The sequence below is a fragment of the Myxine glutinosa genome, chromosome 5, assembly GCF_964187855.1.
Source record: "Myxine glutinosa chromosome 5, kmMyxGlut1.1, whole genome shotgun sequence".
NCBI lineage: Eukaryota > Metazoa > Chordata > Myxini > Myxiniformes > Myxinidae > Myxine > Myxine glutinosa.
In genome coordinates, this window is record NC_136265.1 from 104910698 (window position 1) to 104925697 (window position 15000).

General features: G+C 46.2%; 1 protein-coding gene across 1 annotated transcript in view; it reads left to right on the forward strand.

The window, feature by feature from the left end:
* The first annotated feature begins 2467 nt into the window (after positions 1-2467).
* SMCHD1 (structural maintenance of chromosomes flexible hinge domain containing 1) overlaps positions 2468-15000 on the forward strand; it is a 238536-nt gene continuing 226003 nt past the window's right edge. Inside the window, exons 1-2 of the mRNA XM_078777400.1 lie at positions 2468-2507; positions 2613-2769. Coding sequence (XP_078633526.1) covers positions 2468-2507; positions 2613-2769 — 197 coding nt within the window. The remainder of the gene's footprint in view (positions 2508-2612; positions 2770-15000) is intronic.

The following is a 15000-nucleotide window of genomic DNA, read 5'->3' on the forward strand; positions in this document are numbered from 1 at the left end:
TCTCTTTCTCTCTCTCTTTCTCTTTCTCTCTTTCTTTTCCTCTCTCTTTCTTTTCCTCTCTTTCTTTTCCTCTCTTTTCCTCTCTTTCTTTTCCTCTTTCTTTTCCTCTCTTTCTTTTCCTCTCTTTCTTTTCCTCTCTTTCTTTTCCTCTCTCTTTCTTTCATCTTTCTTTTCATCTCTTTCTTTTCCTCTCTCTTTCTTTTCCTCTCTTTCTTTTCCCCTCTCTTTCTTTTCCCCTCTTTCTTTTCCTCTCTTTCTTTTCCTCTCTCTTTCTTTTCCTCTCTCTTTCTTTTCCTCTCTCTTTCTTTTCCTCTCTCTTTCTTTTCCTCTCTCTTTCTTTTCCTCTCTCTTTCTTTTCCTCTCTCTTTCTTTTCCTCTCTCTTTCTTTTCCTCTCTCTTTCTTTTCCTCTCTCTTTCTTTTCCTCTCTTTCTTTTCCTCTCTTTCTTTTCCTCTCTCACTCTGTTGTGACCCTGACTTCGTGAAGGTGTGGATACACCATCTTGGATGTGGGGGATCTCTCGGTCGCTCCTGCGAGATCGATCGGCCGTCTTTGTGCTGCGGGCTTGTTTGAGAGAACTGGGTGGGGCTATATAACAACAACTAATGTATAAAACAAGCCCTGCTGCACCGTTGTTCCACTATTGGTCTTGTTTTAATGGTACGTGCTGCTTCCTTGCTTTTAACACTCAGCATTTAAAGGGATATAGCAGGGTCAAACTCGATCCGGACTTTGTGGAGGGCGTACATCCGCCAGGCTAAACAGTTTACTTTTTTATTCAATTGATAGGCCATATCTAGATTCTGACCTGAACCAAATTCTAATTGGCTTGTTCTTGTCACCTAATCAACTTGTCCAGCTAGTTTTGTCATAATCGGTCCACAACTTTTTGAAATATCATGCTTTGCATAATTTTTGGCCCTGCTAATAAATAAAGAATAATCACTTTAAAAAAAAAAGAAAAAGATGGTATTCACAGAATACTTACCCTGCGCAGTCAACTTGGTGTGAGCCAACTCTTCTGTTTTTGAACATTTCTTTTTAAAATTATTTTTATTCAATATGGCTGCCAGATCACATGAGCGATGACATCATAAATTTATATTCTCTAATATAATTGTTGCAGAGATCATGCATGCTCAATAAATTTCAAACTGATCAGACGAAGCATTGTCCCTGTCAAATTAAGACGTCATTGTGGCACCAATGACGTTATCGTTAACAACACCTATTCCCGATATGGAGTTATTGTCCCCCGTCGCTCAGCGGAGCGAAAGGGGGACTATGGCTTTCCCCTCCGTCCGTGTGTCCGTCCGTCCGTCCGTGCGTGCGTTGCCGGCGTGCATGCGTGCGTGTGTAAGCGAAGGACCGCATTCAAATTTGGTGTGTGGTGCAACCCACGTCAAAATCCAAGATGGCCGCCGCCATGTATGTCTGATGCCAGGTATGTCTGAACCTTGTAACCTGCATATCTTGAAAAATAAGCGAAGTACCAACTTCTAATCTGGTGTGTGGGTGTATCTAGGCATAAGGAAGAACGCTATTGAAAATTGGGTCGCCACGTCAAAATCCAAGATGGCCGCCGCCATGTATGTCTGAACCTTGTGAGATGAATATCTTGAAAAATAAGCGAAGTACCAACTTCTAATTTGGTGTGTGGGTGTATCTCGGCATAAGGACGAACGCTATTGAAAATTGGGTCGCCACGCCAAAATCCAAGATGGCCACCACCATATATATCTGTCTGAACCTTGTGAGCGAAGTATCTCGAAAAAAAAGCGAAGTACCAACTTCTAATCTGGTGTGTGGGTGTATCTAGGCACAAGGAAGAACGCTGTTTAAAATCGGGTCGCCACGTCAAAAGCCAAGATGGCCGCCGCCATGTATGTCTGAAACTTGAGATGAATATCTTGAAAAATAAGCAAAGTACCAACTTCTAATTTGGTGTGTGGGTGTATCTCGGCATAAGGAAGAGCGCTATTGAAAATTGGGTCGCCACGTCAAAATCCAAGAGATAAGTATCCAACCAAGATATTCTCGTTTTGTATTTTAAAATAATTTTCTGATATTTGTAGCATTTGTTTTTCACTTGGAAGTTTTGGGTTATGATGTGTAAATAAAGGTGAAAAAAGGCTGATTGAATGCATTTTAATTACAGGCTATAAGGCAATAAAAGGTGAAAATTTTGAAATGGGGGGAGGGGGTGTAGACTTTCTATACTATAGGCACTGCATATCACTTTTTTTTGCCCCATCAATGCTGAAGAATCACTTTTTAAAATTTCAAATCCATATCCTGATCTTCTCGAAAATGTAATCATTTCATCCTTGTCACAAACCCAACCTCTCCACCAAATTTCATGTGAATACATTGCAGCCGTTGAGTCCATGAGATATGGAAATGCAATTCTAAATATTTTGCAATATTGTTTGGTGATGAATGAAGTGCAAAGGAAGGAATGGGTTTAAATGCTGCAGATTGTTGATCTTCTTGGACTCGTTCCACATTGTTTGCATAACACCCAACATGCCACTGTGCCAGACCCTTTTACTGTTCATCATTATTATAATTATTATTGTCTTTTTTTCTTTTCTTTTCTTTTTTTCCAGCCAGGTGATATTTCCCTTGTTAAGAATGAGAGTGCTGTTCAGACCCTAATTGCCGAAGAAATTACCCGTGAGAGCTTCACTGCCGTTGTTGTGACAATGCTGAGGCCTAATCATGCCAACTACCTCAAGAACTCTTTCTATGAGTGGACACGGCAACTTGCGTAAGCCCCTGATAACAACATGGTTCTCACGACTGTAACGCTTTGTCCTGATATGGGTATTTTTATTCAGGATAAAAGTTGAATATGTTTTGCTGAGTAAACATAGTTTGTGGCATGGGTTAAGGTAGAATGTTGATGTGAAATGCTTTGCAGCCAGTCTGGGACTTGCAAAGTTGAGACCGCTGTCATCACATGAAGTATTGGGAAATCAACTTGAAGTTGCACTTGCTGTTTTGTAGTGCATTAATTTATTTATTTTTGTGTGAAATGTGTGAAACCATAATATCTACAACAGCATGCGATGGAGAGCATACCTCCACCAGGCTGAACAGTTTACGTTTTGGATCCCACTGATGGGCCGGAACTGAAACAAAATATAATCTGCCTTTTCTTGTCACTTACCAACTCATCCACCGAGTTTTGGCACAACTCATCCATAACGTTTTGAGATATTGTGCTATACACCACCGGTCAAAAGTTTGAGAACACCTCAATTTTTCCAGTTTTTATTGAAATTTATGCAGTTTAATGTCCAGTGAATAACCTGAAATGGTACAAAGGTAAGCAGTAAACTGCTCGAGATTAAAAAAAAAGTTTAAAATCGCAAAAACGGGAAAATAATGTAAATTGCACAGTTATATTGTAAAAAAAAGGCCTTCTTCAGGGTACAAGTAATGGGTTAACAACTTACAGCTGTTCTGCAGCAATGTAAGTAAATTAAGCCTTGAAAGTTGAGGCAAACAATTCCTACAGGTGTCCCAACCTGTGCTGATTACTTGATTACAAACCTTCTGTCTGTATAAAAGCAGTATTGGAACAGACTGTTATTACACCCTCTGAAGCATTATTTGGACAATATTGCACTGCAGAAAGTAGTATATTGGAAACTGGAGGAAACTCTGACAGGAGGAGGTCTGGCAGACCCAAAGCTACAACAGAATCAGAAGACAAGTTTCTGAGAGTCAACAGCTTGCGTGATAGGTGGCTCACATGACAACAGCTTCAAGCCCAGCTCAACACTGGTCGAAGTAAGCAAGTCTCAGTTTAAACTGTGAAGAGAAGACTTTGAGCTGCAGGTTTGACAGGTCGAGTGGCAGTTAGAAAGCCATTGCTAAGATGGCAAAATAAGAAAAAGAGGCTTGCCTGGGCCATGAAGCACCGCCAGTGGACTACTGAAGACTGGAAGAAGGTCTTATGGACTGAAGAATCAAAATTTGAAATCTTTGGTTCATCCCGCAGGGTTTTTGTATGCAGTCGAGTAGAGGAAAGGATGGTTCCTCAGTGTGACACCAACTGTCAAACATGGAGGAGTAAGCGTGATGGTCTGGGGCGCTTTTGCTGGATCCAGAGTCGGCGACTTGCACAGAGTGATTGGCAACCTGAACCAAAAGGGCTACCACAGCATTTTGCAGCGCCATGCAATACCCTCTGGTATACGCCTAGTTGGTCAGCGGTTCATCCTACAGCAAGATAATGACCCTAAACACACCTCCAGGCTATGTCCAAACTACCTTTGAGGAAAAGAACAAGACTGTAGGCTTCAAATCATGGAATGGCCAGCACAGTCTACAGACTTAAACCCCATCGAGCTGGTTTGGGATGAATTGGACAGAAGGATGAAAGCAAAGCAACCTACAAGTGCAACACATTTGTGGGAACTTCTGCAACAGTGTTGGGAAGAACTTCCCGAACAATATTTGATTTCCATTGTAGAAAGAATGCCACGAGTGTGTTCGGCAGCTATATCTGCAAAAGGTGGCTACTTTGCTGAGTCAAAAATTTAAATTACATTTTGTTAAACAAAATGATTCTCTGATTTCTTTTTTTATCTCCAAGTGTTTATTTGTTCTATGCTTAATTTCAGAGTACATTGAGACATTAAACTGCATAAATTTCAATAAAAACTGGAAAAATTGAGGTGTTCAAAACTTTTGACCGGTAGTGTATATTGTTACGGACCCGGGTTTCGGGGTTCACGGCGAAGGGACCTCTCGGACTGCCCCCGACTACCAATTATGAGGCCACCTTTCGCGGATAACTCTGTGGTCCGGAAGGTGGCTAATCGACCAAGAACACCAATCAGATGACCAAATCTCCCAGGGTACTCCGTCTGACACCTTTTACCTTGGCGTGACGTGGCCAACATAACTGGGGATTTCGCCCTCGGTTCGTACTCACCTTATCTTGTCCATTCAGGAGTACCCTGAGTGAACTGCTGACTATGGGCCTGCTCATGTTGTGGAGCCAATTTGTTGGGGAGGAACGTCCCTAACTACCATTATTGTGCCATAGCCGCGTCGCTGGAAAAGACGAAACGGGCAGGTTGGATACAACTGTTTACCAAAATAGTTCACACGAGTATTCACAAGCAACAATAAAGCAACACATTCACACAGCAATGGGAAAAAAATTAATAATTAGCACAAAGAATCCCCAAAAGCTTGATTTCCGTAACACTTCAATCCCTTCTCCAGTCATACTAGATTATTTACACAAATCACATCGGCTCAGTCGAATCATACTCTGACGAAGGTAGTTGGGAAGAAATGGAGGAGGGGGGGGGGGGGGAATGTGTTCAGAGCATAGGGTTTGCCCTTGTCTTACATGGGCACCATCGACTGACTGGTACCGATCCTAATATAGGTCGGAGGAGGGGCAGGAGGGTTCGGGGGGGGGGGGGGGGGGAGGTAGGGGGGTGGGAGTGGAAGAGATGGTCAGTATTATCGTGCAGCATGGCCTCGTTCTCCAGAGATCTATGCTTAGGCTGCCTGCCTTTCACCACTTGCACGGCGTGCAGCACCCAGCACAACACGGGTCGCTCCCTCAGCGCAACGTGGATTTCTCAGATAACAGGTAGACAATCCTTCCCCACCCCCTTTCCTCTTCCGCAAACCCGCCTTTCACCGCCTTTCACCGCTTGCACGGCGCTTCACGCCCAGCCCAGCGTGCAATGGTCACTCCCTCAGCACAATCCTCCTCCCCCACAACAGATCTGTGCTCAGTTCCAAGGCAACGAAGCTCTTTGCGTTCTGCCTTTATACTTAAGTGGGGCAGAGCCTGGTCCCACACAGAGCATCCTATTAGTGCCCTTGCAGGAGCTCTACCCCGCTCAACCACATGCGTTTTGTACTGGGTTCTTCTTCACGGGGCTCCCCGCTCCTCGCGTTTCCAGCCAAGGCGAGTTCAGGCTGAGAGGAGGACATGGCTGTTTTCATGTGTGGTGTTTGTGTTTAATAAAGCGGTGTTTGTGTTTAATGCATGTGTTAGGGTGGAGGGAAAGATATTGGTAATGAGGGGAAATCAAAGATAAGGCATGTACTTTTGTAATCGATTGTACTTGTTTAAGGGTCGCTAATGTCTCAAATGTATCTGGAGAGGTAAATAAATTGAATTGGAGCTGTGTCTGTGTCTGGAAAGAGGAGATGCCAAATTAAATACTGAATGACGGGGGTATGAAGGTGGAAGAGGAAAATGTAGGGAGAAAGAAGACCTCTCTATAGCCCTCTCATACGCGTATTTCCCATTTTCCCACGACGTAAAAGGGAGGACTATCTGAATACTAATGAGATAGCTGAACTCAGGAACCGAGTGCATGGACCTGCTCTGGGTGGGGAGGGGGTAGGGTGGAGGTTATGCAGAACTGTAACAAAGTGGCCCCATTCTTGAAGGTGAAGAATGACTTAAAAAAGAAAAAAATAAATACTAGAAAGGCACACAGTGGAGTGCAAAACTCTGCCAGGCTGAATAGTTTACGTTTTGTGTCCCACTGATGAGCTGGATCTGAACCAAAATCAAATTGGCTTGTTCTTGGCACCGAACCAACTCAAATCCGCTATTTTTGTCATAACTCGTCCGCAACTTTTTGAGATATCATGAGATGTGCATATATATATCTATATATATATATGTAATATATATATATATATATATGTATATATATATATATATATATACACACATACAACAACAACATGCATTTTAAAGGCCATTTTCCCTACGCGAGCGGGGGTTAGCCTTGCGGTCCCCATGACAATCTTCTCCATTTAGCCCTATTTTCTGCATCTCTCCTTGTTAACCACCTTGCCCGCATTTCTTCTTCGACCATCTTTAGCCAAGTCTTTCTCGGTCTTCCCTGTCCTCTACTTCCTTCTACATTCATTTCCATCACTCTTCTCAACCAGTCACTTTCATCCTTCCTCAACACATGACCAAACCATCTCAACCTGTTCCTCTTCACAGCATCAATCACAGGCTCTATTCCCATCATCTTTCGCAATTCATCATTTGTCTTACTCTCTCTCAACGATACTCCGCACATCCGTCGAACCATTCGCATTTCCACCCTTTCCAACCTTCGTTGCTGCTCTTCGTTCATTACCCATGTCTCGCTCCCATAAATCATAACACTTCTCACACATGCAGCATGCACCTTTCCCTTCAGCTTCAACGACACTCCCCTCATCATCAGCATGCCGCTCAGTTCCCGAAACTTCTTCCATGCACATCTCACTCTAGCAACCGTTGCCGAGTCTGATCCACCTTTTCCATTCAGCATGTCTCCGAGGTAGCAAAATGTTTTCACACCTTCCAGTTTCACGCCGTCTCCAAGATCCAACTCAACATTTCCTCCATCTGCAGCTCCCTCTGTGCACACCTCACATTTGAATGTAGCTGCCACACTGGTTAATGACCCTCTCAGACCACTACATTTTTGATGAACCCACTCAGCGCACATTGTACATTGAATGGAGTTCACTCCGACACCGTTCCGACACACAGCACAGGGCCACTTCCCAGTTCTTTCCACCTCACCGCATGCTTTACCACTTGCCATCACCTTCGTCTTTCCGATATTCACCTTCAGACCTTTTGTCTCCATACATTCCTTCCACTTGTTCATCTTTTCCTTCAGTCCATCCATACTTTCCGCAATCAACACCAGATCATCTGCAGACAACTCCCACGGTAAACCCTCCTTTACGTTCTGAGCCAGCACCTCCATCACAGCTACAAATAGTAGTGGACTTAGTACCGACCCCTGATGCACTCCCACCTTCACCTCAAACTCACCACTGTTCCCGTCCTTCGTCCTTACAGCTGTGCGCGCTCTTTTGTACATTGCCATCACTGCTCTGATCAACCATTCCTCCACTCCTAACTTCCTCAATGCCCATGTCAATACTTTGCTTGGAACCCTATCGAATGCTTTCTCCAGATCAACAAACCCAAGAAACAACTTCTTCCTCTTCTCCATGTACTTTTTTTTTCTTTTGTACTTTTTTTTGTACTTTGTACTTTGTACTTTCATGTACTTTTTTTCTCCATGTAGTTCTCCTGCAACTGCCTCACAATGAAAAGCGCGTCTGTCGTTCCTCTTCCTGGCATAAAACCAAACTGCATTTCGTCGATCTTCACTTTCTTCCTTATCGTCCTCTCCAACACCCTTTCCAATACCTTCATTCCATTCTCCAATAACTTTATCGCTCGGTACGAGCCACACTCCAGAGGGTCACCTTTCTCCTTGTATAGAGGGACGAGGGTACTCGGTTCCCAATCCACTGGAATGCGGCCTTCTTTCACCACCAGATTACAGATCTGTCATTCTCTTCACACCCCAACTTCCTGCTGCCTTCAACATATCTCCCACAACTCCCGTCGGCCCTCCCACTTTTCCACTCTTCATTGCTTTTATCGCTTCCTCAACTTCCTTCTCAGTTATCTTCTCTGCCAGTCCTAAAACTGGGTTACTCTCTATGTTGCCATCCCATTCATTCTCTGTATTCAACAGCATTTCCATATGTATTTTCCATCTTCCTTTAATTCCATCTGGGTCGACAACGATTTGTCCCACTTCATCCTTCAAGCAACTCACCCCCATCACATCACACCTCTCTTTCGCTATCTGCTTTGCAATCCTGAATACTGCTTTCTGACCCTCTTCCGAATCCAAGCGTTCTCCGAACATTTTCCTACATGCCTCCTGCGCCTTTGCTACCTCTTTCTTTGCAGCCTTCCTGGCTGCCTTATAACTTTCATGCTCTGCTGTTTCTGCTCCCGTACCCTTCGCCTTCTGCCACTCCTTGAACTTCTTCCTCTTCTCGTCAATCCTCTTTCCAACTTCATCATCCCACCACCATGTTTCCGAGTGCCTCGGTGGTCCTTTTGTCCATCCACATACCTCACCAACGGATCCCAACAGACTAGATTTCATTGACATCCAACCACTTTCAGGCTCAACCACATCATCCTCTATCCTACTCGGCCTCTCTTTTAATGCCTCCCTTACTGTCACCTCTTTCAACCTCCACACCTTCATTCTCGGTTGGTACTTCACCCGCCGAGCTCTCTTCACACCTTTCACCCTTATGTCGCAGACAACCAAGTGGTGCTGTGAAACAGCTTCCTCCCCCGGGATCACCTTTGTGTCCCGGAGGTGCCTCCTATCTCGCCTACGCACCATCAGGTAGTCAACGGTTGTCGTCGACCCACCTGACGTGTATGTAACATTGTAACAAGCTTATTATCCTCTTTCTGGAACTGAGTATTACAAATCAGCTCCATCAGCAAACTCCAAAATCCTTTCACCTTCTCCATTTCTCACACCATATCCGTAACCCCCATGAACTCCCTCAAAACCATCCATACTCCTTCCCACATGTCCATTTAGGTCTCCTCCCACCACAACAACTTCCTCATCTTTCACAGCTTCTCTATCGCACACCAGAACTTGTCCTTCTCTTCATCGCTTCGACCAACCTGCGGAGCATATACCGAGATGACGTTCACCAAGAGCTTTCCAATCATCATTTTCACCATCATCAACCTTTCACTCACTCTAGTCACACTCACCACACTGTCTACAAACTCCTCAGAAAACAGGACACCAACACCATGCATGCCTTCTGGGCACCCTTGCCACACAAACTTGTTTTTCTGTCCCTGCCTACCCTTCACCATTCTCACACCACTTCCCTTCCATCTCGTCTCTTGCACACAACATATGTCCACTCTTCTTCTGACCAATACTTCCACCACTTCTCCTGATCTCCCTGTCATTGTCCCTACATTCCATGTGTCAAACCTCAGAAACCGATCTCCAATTCGGGCTGTACCCTGCCCATATGTAGTTGTAATTGTCATGGTTCTCTTTTTTAGGCAATGTTTTTAGTCGTCTCTTACGACACGCAGGGATACGGTGTACCTATTCTCATCCAGGGTACACACTGGGAAACGTTTAAAATATGGAAATTCTGCTGGGGTGGAGGGGGGGAGGGCGGCGCCAGCATCACGGCTGCGGTTTAAACATATTTAAATAATATTTAAACAATACCATGCAAAACAATCTGGGAAAAGTCTCCAAGCGAGAACGTGGATTTGAGAAAGAAGGAGCAGGGGCGGAAGAAAAATGAGATACAGGGGGCGGGGCACAAGTCGAGACGAGGAGGAGAATGAACAAGCACGTGTCCGGGAGGAGAGGAAGAATCAATATAGAATTCTTTGTCTATCCGTTTGTCCTGTTTTGAAAAATGCCGGACAAAGGGTAAGATGCCCGCGAGAGGCAGGGGGGAGAAAAGAAAATCAAAGAAACAAGCAAATACTATGAAGGAAAGAACTTAGACTCACAAAACACCGATGGGGGGAAGGGAGCCCGGAAAGACCAGGCCGCGCACGAGGCGCGAATAAAAAACGACCAATCATACACAAATCCGCAACAACCACAAAACCAAAACTAAACAGAAACACACAACAACACACACACAACAAAACAACCAGCGGAAACCCGACAAAGACACGAATGGGAAAGCACTCAAACTTCGATGCCGTGGAGAGATCGAAGCAAGCCTCGTCGCCCGAGGGACCGGAAGTCATTCCTATACATATATATATATACAGTGGAACCTTGACTTACGAGTTTAATCCGTTCCGTGACCGAGCTCCTAAGTCAAATTGCTCGTATCTCAAATCAAATTTCCCCATTGAAATGCATTGAAATGCTATTAATCCGTTCCAGCCCGCCAAAAACCACACCAATTTTTTTTTAAATATACAGTATATATAAAAATATCTCGCGCTTTATATTTCACCTGTATGCAGCATACAAGTTGGCAGGATGGCCTGGACTGGAGGTACGCACACTTGACTCTAAAGTCTAAACTGTCCAGCCTGGGTTTGAATCCCGACCCAGCTATAACCTGTCATGGGTGAATCACAGGCAGGGTGATTCATCAATGGGTGTACCGCTAAACTGGGCGCCCCGTTTGCGTCCCATTAGTTGTTGGATGTTAAGGATCTCACCGTGTTTTCCACAAAGAGAAGGCGAGCTATCGCCGGCACTCTGAACAAGTTGACGGCAGAGATACTGTACTTGCATGGCATGATAACCACGTGTCGCACGATCTCTTGTCATGGTCCACAAGATTATCACAGAGAGGTGCAGCTTCCAGCGTTTCGAGATCTGATCCAGGCCTATCCAACGAGACCGGTCCCAGCGTTCTAGGCCCGGTGGTTGTCTCAGACGGACCCGACAACGGCAGTGTTCGTTTTAACTCGATTCGATTCGAGCGCCGACGTGCCGGCGAACAAAACCGGTCATATCTTTTGAACGCGTGGCTCGATTTTTACAAAATAAACTTTTTCTTGAAGGCCTGAACCGTGCGCTCAAAACGATACCGAGTTTGACCCTGAGAGAGCCGTTTTGCGCCGGCAAAGGCGCGTTGTGTGACGTGAGGACCACGTCGTGCTGCATAGATTATCATAAATTATCATATCATTATCGGCGGCGTTATATATCATTAGCGCTATACGACAGAGATACTGTACGTGCACGGCAAGATAACCACGTGACCGGGTGGCGAAAGCTCGTAACTCGGATCTCGGCTCGCATCTCAAAGCAATAAACTGCCAGAGTGACGGCTCGTATCTCGAAAAACTCGTAAGTTGGGGCACTCGTAAGTCGAGGTTCCACTGTATATATTGTTGTAGGTGACGGGTCGCGCCTCCCGGCACGGCCGTCCCACGGGTGCAACGCCGGCTGGTTCGACACAGATCTCGGGTTACGCGCCTCTATCGCGATACCAAATTACACCTGTGCCTTGCCAGTTGGGGAGACACCCGTCGCTACAGGTTGGGTTTGTCAGAGACCGAGCGAAGTCTGCCGCAACCTGTAGCCAGCTTGGTTTTAATTACAAATCGAGCGGATTGCTCTTCAATGCGACACAGATGAATGCAGTGCGGCAACTTCCATACGAATCAACCAGATTTAATGGGGGAACATTAGGGTACACAAAACAAGCAAGGCGTTCATGATAACATTATAATTCAACTATGAGTAATAACCCGCTCTTATCTAGGGAGCTACAATTAAGGGTTTCGCGGGGTGACCCTAACGAGATAAACCTTAGGCCTGGACAACATTCATACAAGACAGGGGGTACTTGGTGGTGGTGATGGACGAGAGGTGAAGATGTGAAAAGGGCGAATGCAGCTCGTAACAAGCCGATGTCGCCGGATTCGAAGGCCCCGCTTGGGCCTGCAGTCTGCCAAATGGCGGCCCGCCCTCTTATCGGCCATGCATCAAGCGTCGCGAAATGGCGGCCACCCGCTCTCCTTATCGGCCACGCGATCAGCACGATTTTCCGTTTCTCCCGCTCAATCACGCACGGAGAGAGCTCTCCGGCAGGAACCCGCCACGAAGGCCTGTCCACACGCCATCCGCGCATGCGTCTTTCCGCCTCCTTCCTCGCCCGTGCTCAGCGACTACTCGAAGCGCCGCTTCCGGTTTTTGACGGCGCTTGTCGTTTTTGCCCGCTCAATCGCGCTTTCTCACGTCAATCCATTGCCTCGATCATGGCATTGCAACCGAGGCCGGTCTTAATGGAACTTGCACCTTGTTTGATTGTCAAGATGTAATTAAAAGGGAACCGTCTCTTGTACACCACCAATGCACCACACAAAACAGCCTGCTACACCTTCCGACACAAAACTACCATCCCAGTACAGACGATCTATGGTAAACATACATCTAAGAGGGGACCTGAACTAATTCTATATTTAATAAACCACTAAGGGCCATTTCCGCAACACTACCCCCACCTTTCTCCCGAGGCTCTCCCGAGCCTCCACTAGGGGCAGCCTGCGGGAATGGCCCTGTCTAACGTACAGCACAAATCTCCCATTTACTCTAACCCACAACATTGCAAGCACTTAACTCCAAGAAGCAAAGTATCAGTAAGATTGGCATGTCCCTATCCTAGTGTGTCGGATCACTAATCTAACAAACACATCCACACTCTATGCACAATACTTAACATTCTAATTATGCATTTGCGCAGGAGGGCATTCAATGTTACTTTCAACACCAATATTCACATCGGAGCAAGACATTCAGAGTTTCAAAGCTTCTTGACGTGTTCGCTCCTTCACGCCTCCTCCCGGCAGTGTTGTGTCTTCACCCCAGAGGGGTTTCCTTACTTCGTGGCCTTATTGGCCTCTCACCAGGTGAGTTCAGTCGGCCCAGTGGCCTAATCTCACAAAGAGTCCTTCGGCCCACTGAGCCCACAAGACGGCATGAATCTTCGGCTGCAACAGCCCGCAAAAGCACTTTGGCCTCCATGGCCCACAAAAATGCTTCGGCCCACATGGCACACAACCGAGCAGCAGCAGGCAACAAGCCCTGCCTTGGACAGCAGGTGGCACAGTTCTATCGATGGTAAGCAAATGCAGTCTGGAGGCATTCTTGAGGGTGCAAGTGGGGGTGATGACCTCAGCCCAGGCAAAATGAAGAGTACCCTTAACCTTCCTTGCCTGACTTATCTTGGTACGACTTGTTTTAGTATGGTCTTTTTAAAAAGTCCTTTCACTTTTTAGCTGACAGGATGGTGTGCTTCTTAATCAATTGTTATCTGTGTGCTCATGACACACTGGTGGCTTCTCTGGCACTTGGAGAGGGCGACCGAACCTGGCCCTTGTTCACAACTTTCCCATCAACACGACTCGTACCAGGTGTCACACATGAATGGTGCGGAGGAGAGTTCATCGAACCTAACCTTTTACTTGAAGCTCTAACCAATGGCACAAACCCTGCCATTGCCACAATGATCCTAATGACCCATTTTTTCCAACCTGGCACACTGTTCCATTCTTTTAAACCTGGGCAAGGCCCTTATTTGTCTCTTTTTCTTCACTTGGTGGTGCCAGGCATAACTCATTGGCTGGGGGAGTGTGACTACAACTAGGCCTCTTTGCCTGCTTCCAATAGGTGGTGGGGGACACCCAGCGACCTCGGGGTTCACCTGAGCGCGCCTCTGGCGCTCCTAAATAAGGGGTGGCTCTCTAGCCCCCACACTGTGCTCTCCAAGCACTCTAACCGGGTGGCTCCCTAGCCCCCGCACTGTGCTCTCTTAGCACTCTAAACCCTACTGTCTGGTGTCCCCTCCCGACTCACCAACTTCCAATACCATGTCACACTCCCAGCCAGTACCACCATACCTTGGCTGCACCTACCCCTAGCAGTCCGCCTGCACAATGAAACAGCAGCCAGAATCCACGTCAAATCCACTAAGTCCCCCTAACCTACACTCACTTGGTTAGGAGACTCCTACCAACAGGGTACATTGTTCGCACTCACTCTCCTCATTCACACAATCACGCCATTCATCCCAAACACCTTCGTCATTCATTCCACAGTGCCACACACCCAGTCCACAACACCATCCAACACCTTCCACTTTTTGCAGGGGTGTTTAACGCCCTGTCTGTCATGTCCCCACTATTTCTCTCTTTTTTTTTTTTTTAAGCCTCTTTTTTTTTTTTAAATAGTCACGCACATCCACTTGTGCCACTCTTGTCTCTTCTGTCAGTCTCTCAATTTGCAATCTCTCTCGATATTATTTTCAGTCAAGAATTCCTTCTTTTTTTTTTTTCTTTCCAATCTGGCCTGCTTCTGTGGCTCATTGGAAAGGGAGTGAGGGAAGGAATCCCTCATTACCCCCTTACATGGCCCCGCCGCCTTTCCGCCACGGCTCATAAGGGTCACGTCTCAATTGGGGTCGTGGTCCACCCCCTCCTTTTCTCCAGGGTTCGCGGAAGTCAGGTAGACCCCACTTGGGGGAGCGGCCTCCCCCTCTTCTCTTTAATTCCCTGAAGACAGGTAAATCCCATTTAGCTAGCCGAACCCCTCGTGTCCTCAGAGAGGTCCGATGACCAAGGGACACCTGGCGGTGTCGTTGCTGG